General features: G+C 42.2%; 3 protein-coding genes across 4 annotated transcripts in view; 1 reads left to right on the plus strand and 2 right to left on the minus strand.

The window, feature by feature from the left end:
* ebf1a (EBF transcription factor 1a) overlaps positions 1-1,512 on the minus strand; it is a gene marked incomplete at its 3' end in the record, with an annotated part of 12,880 nt that extends 11,368 nt beyond the window's left edge. Inside the window, exons 1-2 of the mRNA XM_079501929.1 lie at positions 1,200-1,512; positions 1-84 (exon numbers count right to left, since the gene is read on the minus strand). The exon at positions 1-84 is cut by the window's left edge and continues 73 nt beyond it. Coding sequence (XP_079358055.1) covers positions 1-84; positions 1,200-1,333 — 218 coding nt within the window. The 5' untranslated portion in view covers positions 1,334-1,512. The remainder of the gene's footprint in view (positions 85-1,199) is intronic.
* The window catches only part of adrb2a (adrenoceptor beta 2, surface a), a 237,335-nt gene that overhangs the window by 109,976 nt on the left and 103,445 nt on the right, over positions 1-23,914 (plus strand). The gene's annotated exons all lie outside the window — the stretch shown is intronic.
* Positions 9,727-18,537, minus strand: il12ba (interleukin 12Ba). 2 transcript variants are annotated; one of them, XM_079498159.1, is made up of 8 exons: positions 18,001-18,537; positions 17,713-17,803; positions 16,862-17,161; positions 15,740-15,842; positions 14,108-14,346; positions 12,396-12,562; positions 11,584-11,696; positions 9,727-10,830 (listed from the first exon to the last, which is right to left on the minus strand). In XM_079498159.1, exons 2-8 carry the CDS (start codon positions 17,801-17,803, stop codon positions 10,764-10,766), a joined length of 1,080 nt encoding a protein of 359 aa, XP_079354285.1. In that variant the 5' UTR covers positions 18,001-18,537; the 3' UTR covers positions 9,727-10,763. The 2 variants fall into 2 exon arrangements, with proteins under 2 accessions (XP_079354285.1, XP_079354286.1); XM_079498160.1 differs by lacking the exon at positions 9,727-10,830 and adding an exon at positions 10,863-10,958.

Here is a 23,914-nt window from a genome sequence, read left to right on the forward strand (position 1 = left end):
GCCAGCACGAAGTGGAAGAAGTTGGACTTCCGAAGGTTGGAGGGTGGCTGCTTCTCGAAGTGTGCCCGAGCAAGACCCACTCCACTGCGGACACAAGCACACGCATGGTCGGAGACAAAATGAAGAGTAAAAAAAGAAATAAAAAACCCACAAAATATAAAATAGCACTAATAATAGCATAGGCTATAGGACCTATTTAAAAATAAATAAATCTAATCTACACTGCCGAAATATAAACATTGTCAGTTTTAAGATGAAGCACATAAGAACGCACTTCACTTCGTTCACCTAACCAGAGGGGGATACAACTATGTCTATGACTATATGGCCTATTCCAAGATTAAAAAGGGGGAAAAGTCTAACATGTCACGTTATATAGAAGACCAGCAATATTACATTTTACAAATTTAACCCGAGAACAAGTTCATAATGTATAGCAGCCACTGTCAGGCCTATCAATAGCGTGAAGGATACGGTTAATTAGGCCTATAACGTGCGGGACATTTTCCTTTTTTACACCAACTCGGTCACCTTCAAATTCGATCCCCTTTCCCCCATTATGGAATTATGGAATTGTAGATTATGTGGCTATTTAAAGAGTCCATTCAAAGTAGCCCAAAGACCCAGTTAAACCTCTGCCCGCTTTTATGGCGACGGTGACGAAATTAGCCAATCAAAGTGTATATAAGCGAAGTGATTCGTCCCAAAGTTGAATTAATTAGGCACAAAAATCGACGGACGGAACACTTTTCGAAACCTTGACTTGAAAAGAGTGCATGGGAAAAAAAATTAAACCCCAAAGCATTTAAAAAGGGGGTGGTCTTGTGCTACATGATGGGGCTATTATTCCACAATAATGACAAACCGCTTTTAATCAAAAAACGTGTCAAGGTTGTTGAGCCAGACATGAAATAACTTCTCGCCATAATAGTGCGGTTCGTTCATCCCCAAGCACAGACACACAGCTATACGTGTAGGTAGAGATCCTCTGGGAACAGCATTGATGCCCCCAGTGAGACAGACAAGACGCGCTCCGTCTCCTAATAATACCCAGAAGGAGCGTCTCATGTCTCCGTCTCTGTCGCCCAGATCAGATCAGATTCAGATCGGCTCCTCTCTCCTCTCTCTCTACGCCCCGGATCGACTCCCCCGGAGAGTCAGCGGCTCAGCGCTGCGGCGGAAAGCCGCCTCGGGCTCACCTCTGGGCGGCTGTGTTGGCGTCCAGCACCCCGGCGCCCTGCATCCATGTCCGAACTGCGTTCATCCCGGCCACCATGGGCTCTTCTTTCATACTACTCCCACTCCTGTGTATGCTCTCCTGGATGCCAAACATCAAAACAGCACCTTCTCTCTCTCGTCGTCACTATATCTCTCTCTCTCTCTCTTCCTCTCTCTCTCTCCCCTCTCCCTCTCTCTACCTCTCTCCTCTTCTTTTTTCTGCTGCCTCCCCTCCTCTCCTCTCTTCTTCTTTGCGTTTGATCGCGCTGTCACAGAAGCGAGAATCGATGTCGCGCCGGAGCAAAGTGGCGTCGTGGTCTATTTCACTTCGTGTTTAGTTTTTGTTGCGCTGCTCCTCTCACACAAAAAGTAAACAAAAACATGCGACATGTGGGGATGGAAGACGGATGGGGGGAGCTGTCAGCATCCAGGGTTATAGCTGCCTGCTGCACCACATGTCAACAAATAGGAGAAGAGAAAAAAAGAGAGAGAAACAACAGCAACTATACGGAGGGGGAACGATGCGAAAGCGATAAGAAGGGGAAGCTCAGGATGAGAGGCTCAGAGTTGGCGACAGTCCCCCGGATCAAGGTGCAAGAAAGAAACCCGGCAAAACGTCAGTTTTTTGGGGGAACAAACAGTCCGCAGCCAGCGAGAGAGAGAGAAAAATCAAAGAGATCCTAAACACGTTTTCCCTATTCCCTTCCTTCCTTCCTCCCTCCTCCTCCTTCTTCGTTCCCTTGTTTTTTTTCTTTCTTTGCTTTATTGACTAAAGTCTTTTCCTCGGTTCGGATGAATGAAAATCACAGTCCCGGCGTGTATCGGCAGATGATGCGCTCCCGCAACTCGGGGGTGATTTGCGCTCTTTGCTTCCCTGAGGAATCACTTTGGAGAGGAGCGTCTCTGGGATTCCTGACGGGAGCGGGGTAGGGGAGAGGGGGCGTGGCCTGTGGACGAGGGGGCGTGGCGGACCGGGCGACGGGGACACGCCCCCTACAACACACAACACTGGTGGACAATCAGCTGTCCACTGAACCCTAACTAACCCCGCCCCCCCCCGTTCCTTTACTGCATGTGTCCCGCCCAGGCCACTTAGCCAGAAGCTGTGCACTGTGTGTGTGCGCGCGCGCGAGAGAGACTGTGTGTGTGTGTGTGTGTGTGTGTGTGTGTGTGTGTGTGTGTGTGTGTGTGTGTGTGTGTGTGTGTGTGTGTGTGTGTGTGTGCGCGTGCGTGCGTGCGTGCGTGCGTGTGTGTGTGTGTGTGTGTGTGTGTGTGTGTGTGTGTGTGTGTGTGTGTACAGCCTACAGTGACTGTCAATTCGATCCGTTTCTGCTGCTGATCAATTAAGCAACACAGGTGAGGACACATGTTTGATGCTCAAAATAATCGCCTGTCTCTTTGGCTCCACCGAATCTGACTCTCTCAGGCTTTTATATAGCCTATACAGTAGCCTGAAGATCAGTTTTTCGGCAAGCGACACGTACGGTAGGCACACTGAGCTAAATTAGGCTTCAGACTTGGGTGCATGGGAGATATGGAGATCTGCCTACAGGCCAGGGACTGATGTTGTGTCACTTTAGCCTATACCGGTATTTGCTTTGTGGTAATTTGAGCTGCAGCTGACAGACTACATCTGTCTACAACAAAACAGACCAAAAACACAGAATCCCTCCTTTTCTTGGGAATTCATAGAATAGGCCTATAGCCCCTGGGCTCACTGATTATTCTATTAACTTTATTGGGAGAATCACCAAAAACTATATATATAACCATGATGTTAATAGTTTAACAGCAAGGACTATTTGTGAGAAATACTGGTATGAACATTGCATTCATATTTGAAGTAGAAGTGTGAGAGAGAACATCATTTAATCTTGATGCCATCTCTTCTCAACAGCACTATTAGCTCATCCTTAGTTACAATCAATAATCTAATGCATCTCTTTGTCTGTATAAAATAGGAAACATTGGTCTGTTTTTCTCCTTAAATCTTATCTTGTAACTTTTGGGGGAATATAAACTGTTCATGTGTGTAAAGTTGTATATTGTTGACCGCAAGGCAGATTAAGAGAGAGAAAAACAAACAAACATGAATTGTGCAAAAACCCTGGCAGCCGAACTTTGTAGATTCCTGTTAAAAATCTGTTGAACACATGCAGTCTCCGACACTGGTGTTGAACATTCTTCTGTAGTAGACGTACTGCATGTCAGGGTTAAAGCAAGAGCTCGTGTAATTGGAAAAAGTAAAATAAAATAAAGCAAATGAAAGCTTGCTCAAACATAGAAACAAGTACGCAATGTGCACAGTCTGCCTGTTCACATAGCCATGGAATCTAATAAGTACGGTATCTAGTACCGTATAAGCATACTGATGCCTATATTTACATCTATAAATGGTTCACAGTTTATGCTAACCTGGTGGGTCCAATTGCAGAAAGGCCAGGCCAGACATTAAGTATACTGCTACTGGTGACAGACTGTACATGATACGTATTTATTTATATTTACTAATGTTTCATTCATACTATCACTGGCCAGGTCAGATTTGAAGTCTTCTCTTCCTATTTATCTGATCTTTATTATTTTTTAACCATGTCACTTATTTTCTATCTCTATGATACTCTTACCTGTATCTATGTCTGATCATTGTCTACTGTGGGGCAGCAATGACCTCTGAATTTCCATAAAGGCATGTCTTATCTCTATCTATCTATCTATCTATCTATCTATCTATCTATCTATCTATCTATCTATCTTGGTCAGCAGCTCCGTTTGAGGTATGCATGTTCAGTCCATGTGTGTATTGGGTCGTCATTTGATTATTTTAATGAAAATTAATTCAATACTTTGTCCAGTTTGGCAGGAATGTCTGAATATAAAGTAATTTGAGCAGTATTTGTACACCGTTGCCTCTGAATTGCACAGTTCTGATTTTCATTAAACCTTCGGCGCAGCGGGAGGTTATAACAAATGCAGAGTTCGATAGGCTAAGTGTCAAGGTTAGACACCAAACCCAATCATCCCATCATAGCGGCCTATTTATGTTTATTTATGTTTATTTATGTTTATTTAAATAGCTGTTTATTTATGTCCCCTGCTGGGGGAAGAGAAATGTGAGGAGTCGACATGTGATGACACGATACAACAGATAGTGACAAATACAAGCAACGTGAGACAAAATCTCTCACATGCGAAAGTTCTACTCGTGACACACGCACACGCACACGCACACGCGCACACACACACACACACACACACACACACACACACACACACACACACACACACACACACACACACACACTCTATGGACAGACAGACAGACAGACAGACAGACAGACAGACAGACAGACAGACAGACAGACAGACAGACAGACAGACAGACAGACAGACAGACGTTAGGGACCATCCTTCAGCACGTTTATTTGATGGTGGGCAGGCCTCTCTCACCATGATCTGTGTGCCTCGGACGGCATGCAGAGCACGGGGTTGAGGCCCCGCGGGATGGCTTGTATTTATATGGGCCAGCAGCACCAACACGGACTGTTAGCCCAAATATCACCATCACCCCGTATCCAAAAACAGAGCTGTCAGTTGATCCATGCAGCCATGTTAATACCCCCCGATTAACGAACTCCATGACGCCCGGCCAGACAACAAGGTTTGCAAAATATCTCCGTCCATAATTACATGGTCGAAAGGCCCCGGCTAATACGAGGGTGAGGACGACACGCAGTACAAATCCACACTGTTGATTCAGAGTGTACGAATGTAACCAATGTAACCCGTGATTGTCCATTTGGTACATTTGTAACCTCTCAGAGTTAGAAAATGGATACATTAACACAGAGGGTTTTACTGAGCAGAGAAAGAGAGATTGCACGCATTAGGGATGCACCGATGTGTCGGACACATATCGGTATCGGCCGACATTTGCTATTATCGGTCAATGTCGATATCGGCAAATAAAACTGACATCGACCGATGGCAGTAGCCGATATTCATCTGTTGTTGATAAGCATACATTTTGCATCGTCTATGTTGGTGTGTTGGTTATGGTTATCTGCAGCCACCAAGCTGTAGATTCTGAACATGCATTTCTTGTATTGAAGATGCGTTTGTTTCCCTGGCACACAAGGGGGAAATAAAAGCAACTAAAACTAAATAGGCATAAACATTTTTCCCTCACTGTATATGTTTCTTTTCCCTTTTTACCTCCATTATGATGAATTCCTGTTCTGTTCTTTGTCTATATAGAAGTGTCTATTTGTACGTCTCCAAATGTTTTGATGAATTGAACATGGTGGACCCTCTTGTAAACAAGTGTAATGCTTAATTGGGTCGTCCACTCACAGTTAACAGTCTTTGTATTGAGTTTGTGATTGAAATGTACTGTAATTCTGCAAACTGTTAATAAATATTTCAATCAATCAATCAATCAATATCAAAATCAGTATCGGCTATCAGCTAAATTGTTATTTTAAACATCGGTATCGGCCAAGAATTTCCATATCGGTGCCTCCCTGGCAGCACACGTGTGTGTGCTTGTACTGAGCTGAGGGGACTTTGAGTGTCTGTTGAGTGTCCACGGCTATGCCTATAGATGCCAAACATATGGGAATGTTATTAAAGATCTTGGTGTGCAATATACCACGACTGGACACTTTGAATTAATTGTGACGTGGAAAAGGCTAGTTGGAGACATTAACACCCGTCTCCTGTACAACCGCCAGATGTTCTCGTAAATCAAGAGGTTGGGCTGATGATAATAATGGCCTGATTGAATTGAAGACTCATAAAATGACTTGCTGTAAAAAATCTGGCATATGCCTATGAGAATGAGCCTTCTGTCTAACAATATGTTCTGTAGTAGGCTATACATAAAAGGGGGCTGCACTATTATGTTTTAAAACAATTCAAAACTGTAATTATATTAGAGAAGCTAATACCAACCACTCTCAACCTAGTGTCCCTATTTTGGACATGCTATTATGAGGCGAAAATGGTCATAAACTGTCCAAAAATAGCAGATCTGGCTCACAATGCAATGCATGTGATGCGATGTGAGTTGTTTTAAACTATTATGTTAGTTAGACAACTAGCTTATACAGGGCTTTAAGTGGTACCTAAATAGCATACACTAAATATAGTATAGTACAGATATAAGATCATTTAAGTAACGATAACGGTATCTGTATTATCACAATTATTGTTGTGATAAGCAGGCAAGTATTTTTGTTCAAGCTGTTAGGCTAATGAACTGAGAAATCTGTTGGTGACAAATGAATGAATTGTAATGACGGTACAGTAGTTTGTGGTCACTGATACTGACTTTCCTCTCTCTGTGCATGTGTAGGCTATATTAAGCCATGGTCTTACAGTCTTCTCCTTGTGTACTCCAGAAGCTTTCATTCTCGCGCTATTCAGTGCAATACTGCCATCTAGTGAGCTAAATCAGACACTGCCTGGTCAAACATCAATGCACCATGAAAGTTCTACTCTGCGCACAAGCAAAACACTTCAACTAAGCAGAAGAAAAGTGTCGTCCGTGTGAATCTCGTGCTAAAGTGGCGATATTTTACTAAACAAACATTTGCTGCCACGACTTTCAAACTAGAAGACACTTATGAATTCACTCCACGATTATTAGGTGAGTACATAAGCAACGCCACAACACATGTTGTATTATCTGGGCCATAGCGTTTTAGGAGTGAGAACTCCTAAAAGCCAAGGCGAAACAAACAAACTGGTTATTTCTCTCACCTAGAACTCACCTTGCTCAATATGCTAGGTTGGGATGGCTCAGGGTAGATAGCCTGGCTAATAAGCCAGACCGAATCAGCCGTTGGCAAAACAAAATTGCCTGCCAGTGTGATTTGAGTCTGGCTTATTAGCCAGGCTACAGGGTAGAGGCCTAGAGGGCAGAGTTGCAAGTTGCATGTGCAACGGGCCTGGTCAAGGGATTAGTGCCCAAACTGCCCATGCATGTAGCCTACACCGACCGCAGGTGTTTTGTTTTCAAATCCAATAACAGGCACGAATACAGCAAAGGTTGGGCACTATAGGTATAGGGAAATCTGGGCACCATTACCATATTTTTGGGAAGACTGGGTACTAGCCAGGCCACTGCCCCAGGGGAAGAGTGTGCACCAGGGAAAACTGGGCACTAGGGAAATGTGGGCCCTTTGGGGTGCATGGAGAAGTGTGGGCACTAGGGAAATGTGGGCCCTTTGGGGTGCATGGAGAAGAGTGGGCACTAGGGAAATGTGGGCCCTTTGGGGTGCATGGAGAAGAGTGGGCACTAGGGAAATGTGGGCCCTTTGGGGTGCATGGAGAAGAGTGGGCACTAGGGAAATATGGGCCCTTTGGGGTGCATGGAGAAGAGTGGGCACTAGGGAAATGTGGGCCCTTTGGGGTGCATGGAGAAGAGTGGGCACTACTAGGCAGGTCAATCTGGGCAGTGGCACCAGGAAGACTGGGCACCTGGAAAACTGTAATGCATATGCTCAACAAATTACAAAAACAAAATATGATAATATAACTGTTAATGTATGCATTTAGCGACTTACAATAAGCAAGAACAACGTTATTACATAAAATGCATAGAAATAGTCATCTAGGATCAAGTAAACGTAGCCCTGAAACATGACTGTCATAAGAAGTACGAGAGTCATGTTAATTTGCTGCTGCTGAGGGCAGCTTTTGAATGCTGAATACACCAATGTTAATTTGCTGCTCTTAGGGCAGCCTAAATGCTATACATACAACCATGTTACCGTAGTAGGCCTATAAAAAATGGTTACATCACCCTTCCTCTTCTTCTTTTCATTACAGGGAAGTGAGTATAGCGAGTTCACCACAATCTCCTGAACAGCATTGTCATGCTTAATGTTTTGTTCATCATATAACAGCACCGCACACCAAGATTAGGCGCTTTACAAGCTCATAAATGCACCTTTTATGTTGCATTGCCATGCGTTGTGAGCTTGTAGATCTGCTTTTTTGGCACACGACACTGGTGTACCGCAAAGTACAAATCATAATTTACAGAACTAGTAACCTATAGTTCTGGTCTGGAATTTATTTTATGTCTGTATGTTTGCTTGGGATTTTCTGACATGAGAGACATGGAATTTTGACCAAATATCTTTGTGTGTCCAATAGAGAGTATGCGCATGCTTAAAGTGAATGGCACATCGAGTGGCAAATCGAGTGGCAAAGCAACAGGCAAAGTGAGTTTAACATTTTTTAATGTTGTTTAATACAATCAGATAGGACTTTTCTGTTTGGATGCATGGGCTGTCAAGGCCAGAAAGTAGTTTTTTGCCACTCAGGTGTTCCTGCATAACTTCCGGGTTTGATGATGATGTCACGCGCATACTCTCTATTGGCAGGAAATGTCAATGGAACTGTACTTTACGTACTACACCGTACCATGGCTGTACTTTACTGTACTACACAGTGCCATTACAGTTGGTCAAAATGGAACATTTAATTCCCAGTCTACTTCATAAACTTTCATCATAACAGAAAAAGGGAAGAACGCTAACTCAAGTTTCCAATGCTGTAGCCTACATTTTAAATTCATACACTAATGTAGGCCTAATTTTATTCATATACATTATATTTTATCAACACAAACTGTCCATTGTATTTGTTTTTGTCATCAAAGTTTTTTAATGATTTTACAATAAAGCATACAAAATACACATGACTTACACAAAAGAAAGAGACAAGAAAAACACACAAAAAACAAAAAACAAAACTAGCAGTCAAAAAAGAAAAACCCCAATGGACAACACCCCTCCACATTCTGTTGTTGACAATAGTGATTATATCCGTAATGTATTACCAATTACAAATTGTTAATGCAACAATCCTTTAATATACAAATAAAAGTAGTCCCATATTTCATGGAACTTCCCTTTGACATTGTTCCTCCTGGCAATTGAGTATTCGAAGGATGCAGTTTCCGTCATAAGTTGAGTCCAGTCTGTGATCTCTGGCGTAACAGAGCTCTTCCATTTTCTCAAAATCAACCTGGCTGCAGCAATAAGACCTGCAGTCACCAATGCATGTTGTGCCTTGGTGACCCCCTGTGGCAGCACTGTGCGATCACCCAAGAGACATAACCTCGGGCATTCTGGTAGTATTAGCCCCATCCAGTCTCCAAGTTTCCCCAGTGTCCATTGTATTTGTAATGAGGAGTAGTTAGTAGTTATAGTTTTGCTTCATATTGCTTGCTCTCTGGATACACCACTTGGACATAATGGGCTGCAGGATGTTTTGGGTAATGGAACATAGTTAGTGAACAACCCCACATTTTTGGTAATGACAAACTCCATTCTAAACAAATAATTGAATTAATGACATTTTATTTCAGTCTGCATTCAATAATAACAGAAGTTAGGTCATGTGTATAAAAATATACATACACTATACATACATAGTATGTACATAAATTAGGCAGATACTGGAAAAATGTAAAACAAAATCTGCAGTCTACAGCTTAGTGGTACCCTTTTAACAACACGTTATATTTGTCTTTTAAAAGGAAACTTATGTCAACCAGATATGTACCGTGTATTTTATAGCCTGTATAATGTGTGATAAATATGAAAAGGCTACTCCTGTGGAAGGGTTATCGTATATTAATTTACTTATGTCGATCCTATAGAGCGTCGCAGTCCCGCCACCTTTCATGACGACGTGAGACCCAGAAAGTGAATTCCCCGTTCATTTTCTCCATAGGCTTTTCAAAAAGTATTTTTTAAAGACGTTTACTCTGCGGTCAAAGCCAACTCGAGTTGTGACAAATCATGACAACAAACACAACATTTTGGGCCGAACAAATAATTACAAAGAAGAAAAACAACAAAAAAAAGTGTTGTAACCTGCCGTTTTCTTCTTTGTTCGGCTCGAAAATTTGTGTTTGTTGTCATGATTTGTCACAACTAGAGTTGGCTTTGTACGAGGCTTAAAAGGTCTTTAAATAAATACTTTTTGAAATGTCTATGAGGAAAATGAACGGGGAATAATGTCCTGGGCCCTGGTAGGGGGCGGGACTGCGACGCTCTATGAACAATTTAATATAGGTATGGTTTTTCCCACTCAATTCGTAATTAACGTTCCAATTTTGGCTCTGGCTTGTGGACTAAGAACCGGGCCGGTTCAACCCTGGTGGAATAGGGGCCACAGTAATGATTCTATATGGGACTACAGAGGTGTATTCTCCCTGTGGATACAAGAAGAGTGGGCACTGTATTACAGTGTATAGAGATATTACTGTTGGTTGGGGCATGCATTCTGGTGGAGATTTGGGTGGGTGGAGCTTCATTTCCATCCACCAGCTTTCGAAAAACCCGGAAATGACGCAAAAGACAGCTTCCTTCCACGCATGGAAGTTCAAGTGTGCCCAGGCTGACTGTGTGCGCAATAATTATGGATATTTTAATATTGGACGCATACAAACAATAGGCAAAATTCATAAATAACTCGGCAAGAATAAATAAGAAATAAATAAGTAAATGTAAAGTGTTGGAAATCTATCGAGAGATTTGTCCTCTGTTTCTTCGATCTTTCCCTTTGTGCTTCCGCTTGTCACGCCCTTGCCTGTAAACACACACACACACACACACACACACACACACACACACACACACACACACACACACACACACACACACACGCGCGCGCGCGCGCGCGCGCGCACACACACGCACACAGTACTTGTTCAAGTACTGTTTGAACCATATAAGACCATGAGTATATTATGAGTACTTGGATTTACATGATTAATGGCATTGGTGTAAAGTACATTTACTTACGTACTGTACTTAAGTACAGTTTTGAGGTATTTGTACTTTACTTGAGTATTAAAAATTCCCAATACTTTTACTTCTACTATATTCGAGGCAAATATTGTACTTTTAATCCACTACATTTATTTGAAACTTACTAGTTACTTTGTACATTTTGATTGTTATTACAAAACATAGCATTACCCACGTCAGCTCTATATGGATTTAGAGTGGACCATTTGAAAATAGCCGATCTACAATCCGATCTATCACAATGTGTCATGATGCAAAGCATTGTGAGCTTGTAAATCTGCTATTTTCAAAATATTTGTATACATTTGGAAACTTGAAATGAGACATTCTGCATAATACTTTCTACTTTTGGTACTTTATGTTACATTTTGATACAAATACTTTTATACTGTCACTCAAGTACATTTTGAATTCCGAACTTTTACTTGTATTTCTATTTTGCAGTATTGATACTTTACTTTTAAGCACTTTTTCCACCACTGATTAATGGTATATACTGTTTTTCTCCACATCACCAGCAGAGGGCACCAACCTGTAGTGGCTCCATTCGCTCCACTGTGAGTTACACAGAGCATCCTGAGCTCGAACGCACACGGTGGTCCTTCGCTTGACTTTCAACTGACGTATATCTGTAAATAACATGGTCTGAAAAAGAGACAATAATATTCCATTTCAATATTATATATTCATTACAGTGTACAGCAGTGGTTCTCAACCTTTTCTGGATCAGAGCCCACTTGAAAATCTCAGAAGCCAAGTGTTATGGTTAGGTTCAGATGTGTGGGCCATGTTGTGATCACATGTTGTTCAGAGCATGTTGTGATCAATTCATTGATCGTGTTCTGTCTAACTTAATAATAATATTAATACATTTAATTGTATTGAACTTCCACAATAAGGAATCCCAGAGTGCTACATGGTTAAACACATAATCAATCATATGTAGTCCATTGGGTAGCCGGAATGCTTGCCTTAAAACACACAATTTCAACACAGGACACAGGGGTCCGGGGAACCCCAGGGGTCCTTGAGGGGTCCCCAGCTAAAGGATAGTTTGGAACCAAATGGACCCTTATGGGTCTGTAACTCTGAAAGTGTACAAATGCACCCTAGACTTAAATTAACATTGTTTTTACAATATAAATGGGGGGCCCAGAGATAGAAATGCCATTAAATGGGGGTCAAACTGGGGGTCCTTGAAATTAAACGGGTTGAGAATCACTGCTAGAGCCGTAAAAATCTTCTCTTATGGGGGTCCCTGGCATATCTCTTCAAAGGGGGGTCTGCGGGCTAATTAGTGTCAATTTGGGGGTCCTTGACATGAAAAAGTTTTCAGACTCTCACCATAGTAGGCTGTGTGCATGGATTGGTACAGTCTTTACAAGCGCCCCTGACCTCTGCCACCTGGAAGCTGAGGGGGAAGTAAGAGTAGGGTCTGTTCCACGAGCCGGGGTAAACCCACTCTATTGTGGTTCTGTTGACTCGACTGATCGTCACTCTGTCAGGTTTCACTGCACGAGAGACACAGAAACCAGACAGAGAGAGAGAGAGAGAGAGTCAAAGGTGACTTGTAGCTTTCATTACTGTAGATACAAATACGCAGTGGTGGAAAAAGTACTCAAATCTTTTACTTAATTATACTGCAATATAGAAATACTCTTGTTACAAGCATAAAGTCTGGAATTCAAAATGTACCGGTATTATGTAAAAGTGCAAAAGTATTGGCATCAAAGTGTACGTAAAGTACCAAAAGTATAAAGTACTCAGAATGTCCCATTTCAAGTTTTCAAATGTATACAAATATTACAAGCTCACAATGCTTCGCAATGTGAGCTGTGAGCAATCAGGCATTTGAACTTCACGACAACATTATAGGACATAGGACTACTGAAACCCTCTCACTGAAATAATAAAAAAGTCCTCTTTAGCCTAGAACTGGAGGTCTAGAACTTGGGGTCATGTGATCAGTGACATCACATCGGTGTACTCTGCACTGCAGGCCAAAGATAAAGTTCTAGGCTAAACAGAAGGGGGGACGACGGGGACTTCTTTATTAGTTATATTTATGATGAAAATGAGTGGTATTCTCCTTAATTGACTGCAGTTCCCTAGTAGTCCGGCAGATGGGGTGGATGGGTAGGACATTTGGTACATAGTCTTTTTTTATTGGCCTAAAATATTGTCTATATACAATACATTGATTCATGAATCCACTTGCTGACCGGCTGTTGGTATTGGACAATTTCTTTATAGGGGTTTCTTGTGACCCTACCATTAACATCCTATGGCAGGCAAAAATGTCAAACTTTCCTTTTGCTTTAAGTAGCATATGACATGTCAAACTAGGGGTTTTTCATGATTCTGAATACATTTCAAGCATTGGTTTTGCACAAAAAACACTCCTTGGGCTAAAAACATGACGTCATGACAAATGTGATGAGATCAGCACAAAATGTGATGAGGTCAGCACATTGGTGCTGACCTCGGTGCAAGTGGCGCAAGTGGCTATGGCTGTTTTTAGCCCAAGGAGTGTATTTTGTGCAAAACTAATGCTTGGAATGTATTCAGAATCATGAAAACCCCCTAGTTTGACATGTCATATGCTACTTTAAGCACAAGGGAAGTTTGACATTTTTGCCTGCCATAGGATGTTAATAATGGTAGGGTCACAACAAGAAACCCCTATAAAAATTGCCCAATATCGACAGCCGGTCAGCAAGTGGATTCATGAATGTATATAGACAATATTTTAGGCCAATAAAAAAGACTATATACCAAATTTCTCACTTTAATGTCAAGCCCTGATCATGCTCAGCTTTAATGCACTGCACTTTAGGATTGTATGCTTATTCTTCTATGTATTGATAGTTATTTTAAAGTACACTGCTGGTCCTGAGTACGATTTTTGTTTTATATGTGCAAACATGTGAAATGACAAAATGAAGTGCTTAGATCGCTATTTTGTGTTTGTGTATGTGTATGTTTGCCCCAGTTCATTTGGTTAAATGGTTGGAAAATGAATGAATCTTTAAACCAAACCATCGTTCACATCTCACCTATCCCAGACAGGTAGAAGTTCTGAAAGTATTCCTCCACCAGGAAAAGGCTACTGGTGACATAGATGCTGAGAGAGATGCGCCGCGTCTCCTCTGCGTAGGGACAGTGCTGTTCGTCCAGGCAGGACAGACGGTGTCCACTGCTGTCCAGTGAACAGACGATGTCCCCTGCCGGTGAGGAGCACGTCCACCGCAGTCCACTGGGATCCACAGAGCACTGCGTATGGTCATCATAGCCACTACGTACAAGGATGGCATTCATTTGGTTTATAGATACTGTTTCAAAATAACACCTGAATATGCTGCTGAACATTGTACATATCATGTATATATGTATATTGTGCACAGTATATGTAGGCCTTTATTTGATAGTACAGTAAGCTGACAGGAAATGGGGGGAGAGAGATGGAGAGTGACACGTAGCAATAGTTGTCGGGATTGGGAGTCGAACCCGCGTCACGCTGTCAGGCTGATGTGGACCAGGCCCAGGACCAGGACCAGATGTGGACCAGGCCCCTCCATGGAGCCCACCCTGTCTATCTCTCTTCTATTCTTTCTTCCTATTCCCCCTCTACCCCCCCTCTCCCCCGACACATGGGTGACCGGGCCTTCTGCTCGGTCGCCCCCGAACTGTGGAACGCTCTCCCCGCCCACCTGAGAGCCCCACAGTCGTTTGACATTTTTAAGAGAGGACTAAAAACTTTCCTTTTTACCAAAGCATTTTTATAGCCTTGCCCTTATGTTTTAAATGTTCCTTATGTTTTAAATGTTCCTGTTTTATTAGATGTTTTTAATGGTGTGTTGTTTCTTCTGCTTTTATTTTCTGTAGCACTTTGAGATTCCTTGGAATGTAAAGTGCGTTATAAATAAAATCCATTATTATTATTATTATTATTATTACGGTCGAGGCAAATGGCCGCCCACCCTAGAGTCGGGTTCTGCCTGACGTTTCTTCCTAAAGGGGAGTTTTTCGTTACCATTGTCGCAATATTGCTTGCTCTGGGTGGATCTTTGTTGGTTGTAAAGTGTCTTGAGACAACTTGTTGTGATTTGACACTTTAATAAAATTTAATTGAATTGAATTGAGGCTGGGTTAGCAGCCTAGGTGCCCGGACCGCTAGACCGGCCCAGGCAATATATCTTTATTTGTTCTATTTAACCTTTTTCTATCTCTTTCCCTTTGCTCCCACCTACCTCTAGCCTCTCTCTCTCTTCTCACAGTCACAGAATACTACAAAACATTCTGGTTCTGATTAGATAAGATAAAACATTTATGATAAACAATAAAGTAATCAACACTTTTCTAGCTAATATTTTTTTAAAGACTGCTTGTCTGAGTCTCCCACGGCTCTTTATACAAGTGATTACTTTTTTTCAATAGAGGGTATGCACGAGTGGCAAAACACTACTTTCTGGTTTTGACAGCCCATACAACCAGACAGAAAAGTCCTATCTGATTGCATTAGACGATGTTAAGCGACGTTAAACTCACTTTTCCACTCACTGCCACTCGATTTGCCACTCGATTTCCCATTCACGTTATGCATGCACATACCCTCTATATGAGTATGGAGAAGCATTTGTCTAAATTATGAGCATTGAATACATCACATCTTCACTTCCTTTGCTTACCGTTCAGCTCTGACAAAGGTGACTTTCCCTGAGCGATACGGATCCCATAGCCAAGAGCAGTGGAACTCTCCATTGTAATTCTGTGCAGAGCAGTCTAAGTAGTCTGTTGGTAAATAATGATATACATGCATATACTATTATATACACAAACACATTCTAAAAGTATAGATGTACATGAATACAGTGTACAGGTATACTGTACACATGCAAATGTATGCCAAACATGGATACTACTAGCTATATCAAACAAACAAACCATACACAAACATTCTTTTTTCTTTTCTGCCATTATTGATAGTTTCAAGTGGAGATTGACAGGAATGAGGGACGAGAGAGAAGGGGAGAGACATGCAAAGGTCGTCAACTCATGAACGGGACTCAAACACGCGACACGCTGTCAGGCCAAAGCCTATATGTAGCATGCGCCTGGACCACTAGGCCAGCGGGCGCCCCCATACACAAACATACTTGTTTGAAACATATTAATCTTTTTTGCTGCATGAATTTGGCCAATGTATTAATCCATTATCTTCTGTATATTATGGACTTTTTATTATTATTACTAACCTTTATTGATCTCTTTATAGCCTACTGTATAAGGGAGAGCTGTTCAGGATAGCACTAGTAGGTAGGCAATCCTATTAGGAAAGACAAAATTGTAAACTGTATAGTCTATATTCTGTCCCAGGGAAGGTGCAACTTGTATTTAGCTTATACATCTCTCTATGGTCATTTACCACACTTGATTCACCTACTTATATTATAACTACTAGGCCAATAGGCTGCTACTTTTTTTAAATTTATTTTTATGTTTTTTTGTGGCTTTCGCCTTTATTTTATACTTTTTTGTGAGGGACAGACAGTAGGCTGACAGGAAATGGGGAGAGAGATGGGGGGAAGACATGCAGTAAAGGCCGTCGGGATCGGGAGTCGAACCCACGGCACACTGCCAGACTGGATTACCAGCCAAGGTGCCTGGACCACTGAGCCACAGCCCAGGCCTAGGCTGCTACTTTATCACTTTTTATTTATTTTTAATATTTTATTACCTTTTTATTTACATATATGGACAGTATGCTGCTACCACAGCCAGTCTGCCAGTCTTGCTAACATGGTCCATACCTCCTTGGCCAGTCTTCTTCCGTAGAATCTTCCTCTCGTGGAGTTCTCCATCCTCTTGGATCAGCACCACGGTGTGGTTGAGCAGGGATCCGTCCTTGCCGTGGCAGGTGTAGTTGCCTCCGCCCTGGCTCTCCTCCAGCCGCACGACGTACGAGTTCCCCCTGGTGGGTCCTTCTTCCTCCTCCATCCCGTCCTTCATCCAGGAGATGTTGTTTATGTCGACGTCGTCTTCATCACCGGTGTGGGTCAAGCAGGTCAGCAGCAGCTGGCCGGAGGAGCCAGTCACCTCCACGACGACAACTAAAAGAGCAAGTACCTTTTTGTTTTTTAGCTGCAGTTAAACTGGATTTATCGGATGTTTTCTACATGGGATACATGGGGCCCTATTTTCGTCAGTGCCTTACCCCTTATCCCTATTTTTTTTCTTCTTTTAAATAAAAAAAACATTTTAAAATTGTTCAACTAGCCGAGCTTATACTGTATGTTATTTGAACTATTCAAAAATGTTTTTCAAAATAGTAAAAAAAAAATCACACCCGTGTGAACTGAATGGTGCAACTCCCCTCTGCCCCTGCCCCCTGCCTCTGCCTCTCTCTCTCTCTCTCTCTCTCTCTCTCTCTCTCTCTCTCTCTCTCTCTCTCATTAGCAGACAACAGTGCAGCACTATCTCTCTCTCTCTCTGTTTCTGGCACAACAGCGCCACTTTTGCCCCTACTGGTACTCTAAACATAGTAACATAGTCACATAGTCACATAGGTTAAGACGGACATTGCTGTTCATTGGAGTGGTTGCACCACTCAAAAAAAGAAAAAAACAAAAGAAAATAGGGCCCTTATTGAGACCAAACCTACCGTTCGGCAGTAGAGTCCATTGATTCCTTGGGTTTTGAACATGGACTTGTTGTAGAAGTGCGCAAAAGATGCTGAACACACACAATCTCATCTGAACAAAGGACAGAGATAGTAGTTAATTAAATACACTATAAACCTTTGAACAAATCTGGACTTAAGTTGAATTCACATTATCCAAGACACCAAATCCAGTTCCTGAAACATTAGGCCTACTTCATTACCATAACATTATAAATTAGTAATAAAAACGTCTATACAGATTAACTATTGAATTTATACAGTAGCTACCTTGATTGGTGCTGGTGGCCACAACCATTAGTGCTACAGTACATTTGGATCTGCTTTTATACACACTGCTGACATTTGTGTCAAGGAAATTTCCCCATTCAAAAGAGTAACTTCACTTTCCAACTGTCATTCAAAAGAGTAACTTCACTTTCCAAAAGTCCTCAGCGAATGGAAAGGAATACCAGAGATGATAACGTCACTCTCTCACTTCCTGTCTCTTGTCTGTTGGGAAAGTGAGTTTTAGGTTAAGTTAAGGTGGCCCATTCATTGTGCTCTTCTGCTTTCACTGAGTGGGTTGAATTCTCATTCATGCCATAGGGAAATTTATGAATGCAGCGTTGTTGTTGTCCAGTGGTGGAAGAAGTAAACGTAACAATACCAGAGTGTAAAAAATACCGCCTATCTGACCACAGAGAGAGGTTTCGCACATTTATTTTACTAGACCTGTACGTGCCCGTCGGTCACCGGCCTACTTGGGAACAATATAATACCCATTGTCGCACCAGTTTTAACTATCTGTCTGTGTCCCACATGGAGATCTCTATCTGTCAGCCTGTGTGTGAAGAATGCAAACTGACTGTGAAAAGTGGACTGGTTAAGTAATCAATTGGCAGGTGTGGGGTTGCCATGGCAATCAATTGGCTGAGACAGAGGCTGGAAATTGCACAGGTGAGGGGATTTAGGCTGATTAGGCCCACTGGCAGAGCCTGACCAGAGCCTTTTGTGGTGGTTCTGGAGAACCGTGGGTCCTACCGACTGGATACCGGGCACTGCACTCCCTGCGGGGGTGTGGAACGTGTGTGTGGAATTTGAAGTCGGTGGGGCAAACGGTTCTCATTTGCCCCGTACACACACGCACACACACAGAGACGTGGCACATTTATAGTAGGATTTAATTTATCATAATTTCTATACAAATATTTAATAAAGAAAATCGCCTATAATGACATGCCCCTGATCTAAATCTGATGCATAGGCCTACTCTCTCTCTAGGTCGTCCTCAGACGAACCCTCCATCGTCGATTCCAGTCATCCTGGTTCTCAATACATATGGCCAGCTCATTGGTGCTTTGCGCTCCTGCGTCGTTTTCGAGTATGTCCACATATGTTAATAGTGGGACGTCCTCATGACCGGTGCCTGTGTGTTGGTTCCAACAGCACTATAGTTTACTGGCTGGCAGCTCATGGTGCCTATGGCAGTGCCCTGCTAGTCTCATTCTCCTGGCTGGTATTTTCTGGCTCATTCTTGGCATTCCAACATACAGAACATGTGTACTCTTGCTGATGTTAAGAACTGCATGCAGCATTCTGGTGTAGCACGCATCTAGAGACTTCTGCAGGGTTGGCTTCAGAAGTATCGAGAAATTGAAGTAGCCTACTCAAGTAAAGTTAAAACAACTCAAAATTAGGTAGGCCTAGTAGTATGTACGGTAGGCTACTACTACATTTAATGTGTGCTTAGTTACTTTACAAGGCAACCACAAACAGGTGTAGGCTACTTTCTCATTCTCATGTTCTGACAACATCCCTTCCTCTGAGCCAACACACACACTGCTTCAAAATAAGATAAGGTAGACAGTTAATCCCTGTCACAACATGAGTACATGAGACAGCTCTCTTCTCAGGTGAGCTAAGAGCAAAACTACAAAAGTAAAGAAACAAAAAGGCAAATGTCTTTTTTTTGGCCTAAGTTTATGTTCTGTTTTCTGAATTATTAAACATGAAAACACATGACAATATAGCCTCCCTTCATCCCCCACACAAGGCTCCAGAAAAACAAAGGGACCAAAATCTAAATAACAACTCAGCTAAATTCATTCTTAGCTGAGTGCTACCCACCCCTACCAAACCTAGCTGTTACAGCAGGTTGCAGTATGTTCCCAGGCTCCACCACCATAAACCATAACCCTAAAGGCAGAACCAGGAACATAGGAATGACCACACAGAGAAGTGGAGAGTCCTTTGAAAATCTTTTATAATGACATGCTATCAAAAGGGACACCAGGTTGAAACATTAACATTTAACATTTGAGTTAAATGCAGAATGCAGACAAAACAGAATGAGGGAGTGAGTGTTAAATACACAATTATAGTGTTACCATGCTGGCAAGAAAGAACGCATCAAACTAATTGGCAAAGAAAATGTCAATAATCTTTTTGGAAGAAGAAGGGTGATTAAGGTGCAACTCTGGTGCTCTGTTACAGAGTAAGTGTAAAGGTTAGTCAGAGTGGGTGTTAAGATGACTCTAGGTTTCATGGCATCCTATATGTATTTTTGGTTTTAGCTATACTCTCGAAATTGGCATTCAAAAGCAGAAGAGAGACTTCTAGAATAACCTCTAGTAAGATGGCCTTTAGTTGTTGTTTGTATTACTTCCTTGTTTGTTTCTATGGAAAAAGAGAGCGAATACATGCTTGGAGTGTTCTATCTCACTCTTCCCCTTTCAGACTGTACGACCACACACAGCTCTAACGTCATCATTAAGTACGCAGATGATACTACAGTGATGGGCCTCATTGAAAACGATGACGAGACGGCCTACAGAGCTGAGGTTGACACACTGACACAGTGGTGTCAGGAAAACAACCTCGCTCTCAACGTCAGTAAGACCAAAGAGCTGGTCGTGGATTTTAGGAAACAGGAGAGAGAGCACGCACCCATCTTCATCGACGGCGTTGCAGTGGAACAGGTCACTGACTTTAAATTCTTGGGGATACACATCTCCAAGGACCTGAAGTGGGCCACACACACCAAAACAGTGGTGAAAAAAGCCCAACAGAGACTTTATTGCCTCCGCCGCCTGAAGAAGTTCAGAGTGAGCCCACGCATCCTCAGAGCGTTCTACAGCAGCACCATAGAGAGTGTCCTGACAAGTGGCAGCACCGCGTGGTTTGGAAACTGCACCGCTGCGGAATGCAGATCACTGCAGAGAGTGGTGCGAACAGCACAGCGCATCGTGGGGGGGGACTGGGGGAGCGTCCCCCTCCAGGAAATACATGAGAAACGCTGCGTGGCTAAAGCGGAAAGTATCATCAGGGACATTCACCACCCCAGCCACAGCCTGTTCAAGCCGCTGCCGCACCCACGGCCAGGCAAGCGATTCAGGAGCATCGGGAGCTGTACTACCAGACTCTTGAACAGCTTTTACTTGTCAGCAATCAGACTGCTGAACAAGAGCTAAGTTTTGTCGCACTGAACTGAACTGATTCATGCTCAAATAGGGACTCTTTTTTTATAGCCTAGTCGTACACACATGCACCCATGACAAACTTTTATTTATTTTGCACTCACTTTGTTATGTCATGCACTTTATGTTCTTCTCTATCTACCTTAAACTGCAATATGAGCCTGCACAACCAAGTTTTTCACCCACCTTACTTGTAATGTGATGTGACAATAAAGATTGATTCTGATTCTGATTCAGTTGCTATGAATTATTTTTCTGCATTTAATCTGACAAGATAATAGCATGTTTGTAGTGTCCATATATGGCCACTAGATGTCAGTAGATTACAGGAGGGTGAGGCAGTTCTCCTGTTCCCACTTTCACTTTCCTTGGAACTGTACAAGAACAATCTGTAAACTGTGGTCTCTGGACCACCAGCATATTTTGAACACTCCCAAAGGACCACCCAAACCCATATCTCCCCACAACGAGATACATTAAGACATACAACACTCATTTCTATTTAAGTGTTTTAGTTTTGATCTTAATACCAGATTTAGGCTATACTTAGTTGGATGCATGCCAGTGTCCACACTGAAAATAAATTAACTACATGCCCACAACTGCCCACGTGTTGTGCACTGTGAGATCAGCTATTTTCATTGCACTTATGCAAATTCAAGCTTTTTCTTACAAAAAACATTGGTTAAAAAATGTTCTTAAATTTGATGGACTGAAATATTGAAATACTTTTAACAAGGCCAAGTATAATCTCTTTCAAATGTTAAAACATTTACCCATGGACCACCTGTAAAATTTTATGTGTTGAGAAACAGAGATTTAATCAATCAGAAGTCATGTTCCAAGGCCTGCTTCATGCAGGTCCTAATTTATCTGTTCACGTACCAACTATGCACACAGTTTGATTTAAGTGACATTACATCAGAAGTACTGTATGTTATCCTGACCTATAGATCTTAAATATGTTAAACATTAAAGTGTTTTATTTGAAAGCAGCTGGTGACTCTTAAGATATACTATAAATTAACATACAGTAATGTTACGTGGTTGTAAAGATTGATCTTGCTGAACAAGGGCTTGTGTAGTGGTGGAAAGTACTGTACTTTTAGTCCACTAATATCTCAGATCCAAATATTTTACTTTTACTCCACTACAATTATTTGACAGCTTTAGTTACTACAGTAGTTACTTTGTAAATGTGGATTATTATTGCAAAACATACAGTAACTACACCAGCCCTATATACATTTCGACCATTTGAAAATAGCAGATATACAAGCTCACAATGCGTCGCATCGCGACGCATTGTGAGCTTGTAGATCTGCTATTTTCAAAATATTTGAAACATTTGAAAACCTTAAATGAGACATTCTGCATAATGTGTACTTTTACTTTTGGTACTTTAAGTACATTTTTATACCAATACTTGGCTACTTTTACTCAAGTAAATGTAGAATTCCGGACGTTTACTTGTAGCAGAGTACTTCTACACTTTAGTATTGATACTTTTACTTAAGTACAAAGTGTGAGTACCTTTTCCACCACTGTGTTAGTTACTGTAGGTGTAGGACCATGTGATCTCTGCCTATGAGGCTCAGTGCTGGAATGCCTCCAATGTGCCACAGAACACTCTGCAGTGATGTCATCCTGGGAGAGAGAGAGGGGGGGGGGGGGGGGGGGAGGAGGTGGGAGAGAGAGAGGCAATAAAACACATACCATAAGAATATGTTCTTAAGACTTCATGGTCCTAGCAGGCCTTTTTTTTATTAGATCTGTGTGTGTGTGTGTGTGTGTGTGTGTGTGTGTGTGTGTGTGTGTGTGTGTGTGTGTGTGTGTGTGTGTGTGTGTGTGTGTGTGTGTGTGTGTGTGTGTGTGTGTGTGTGTGTGTGTGTGTGTGTAAAATAGGGCACATGTTTAAGACAGAGGGGGTGGAGATGGAGAGATTAATGGGTGATGGTACGGATGTCTTGTGTGTGTGTAAATGGTAAATGGTGCATTTATATAGCGCCTTTATCCAAGGCACTTTACATAGATTGTGCATTACATTCACCTTCACCCATTCAAACACACATTCATACTGTACACCGATGGCGGCGGAAACCATGCAAGGCACCAACCAGCACATCAGGAGCAATTAGCGGTTCAGCGTCTTGCTCAAGGACACTTCGACACTAACTCTGGGGGAGCCCGGGTTCGAACTGGCAACCTTGCGGTTACCATCTGTGTGTGTGTGTGTGTGTGTGTGTGTGTGTGTGTGTGTGTGTGTGTGTGTGTGCCTTTTGCGCGCGCGCGCGCGCGCAAACCGCGCACACACCGCCGGTGGAGTCGTGGAGATGGACAGATAATGGGATGTCATAATGGGACATAATGGGATGTCTTTGGGCGTTTAAGTTAAATAACTCCGAAACTACAAATCATTTCAAAGTAAAAAGTTCCAGCATGGTTCTCCACAGTGTGAATGGAGTTTCTAGGTGAAAGTGCTTTTTTGACGTGCCAATATCTGCCATTGAGCCCCATTGTGAATTTCTCAAATTTGAAAGCACTATATTTCTAAAACTATGAAACATTTATGAAGATTTATTTTCAGGCAAACATATCCACCGTAAGATGAACCTAAATAGGTTTGAATGGGGTTTCTAGGTGTAAGTATGTAGGACTAGTAGCATGCCAAAGTTTGTGCTATTGCCATTGAGAATGCATTGGGCGTTTAAGTTAAATACGGGGGG

Source organism: Electrona antarctica (genome assembly GCF_951216825.1).
Source record: "Electrona antarctica genome assembly, chromosome: 1".
NCBI classification, from domain to species: domain Eukaryota; kingdom Metazoa; phylum Chordata; class Actinopteri; order Myctophiformes; family Myctophidae; genus Electrona; species Electrona antarctica.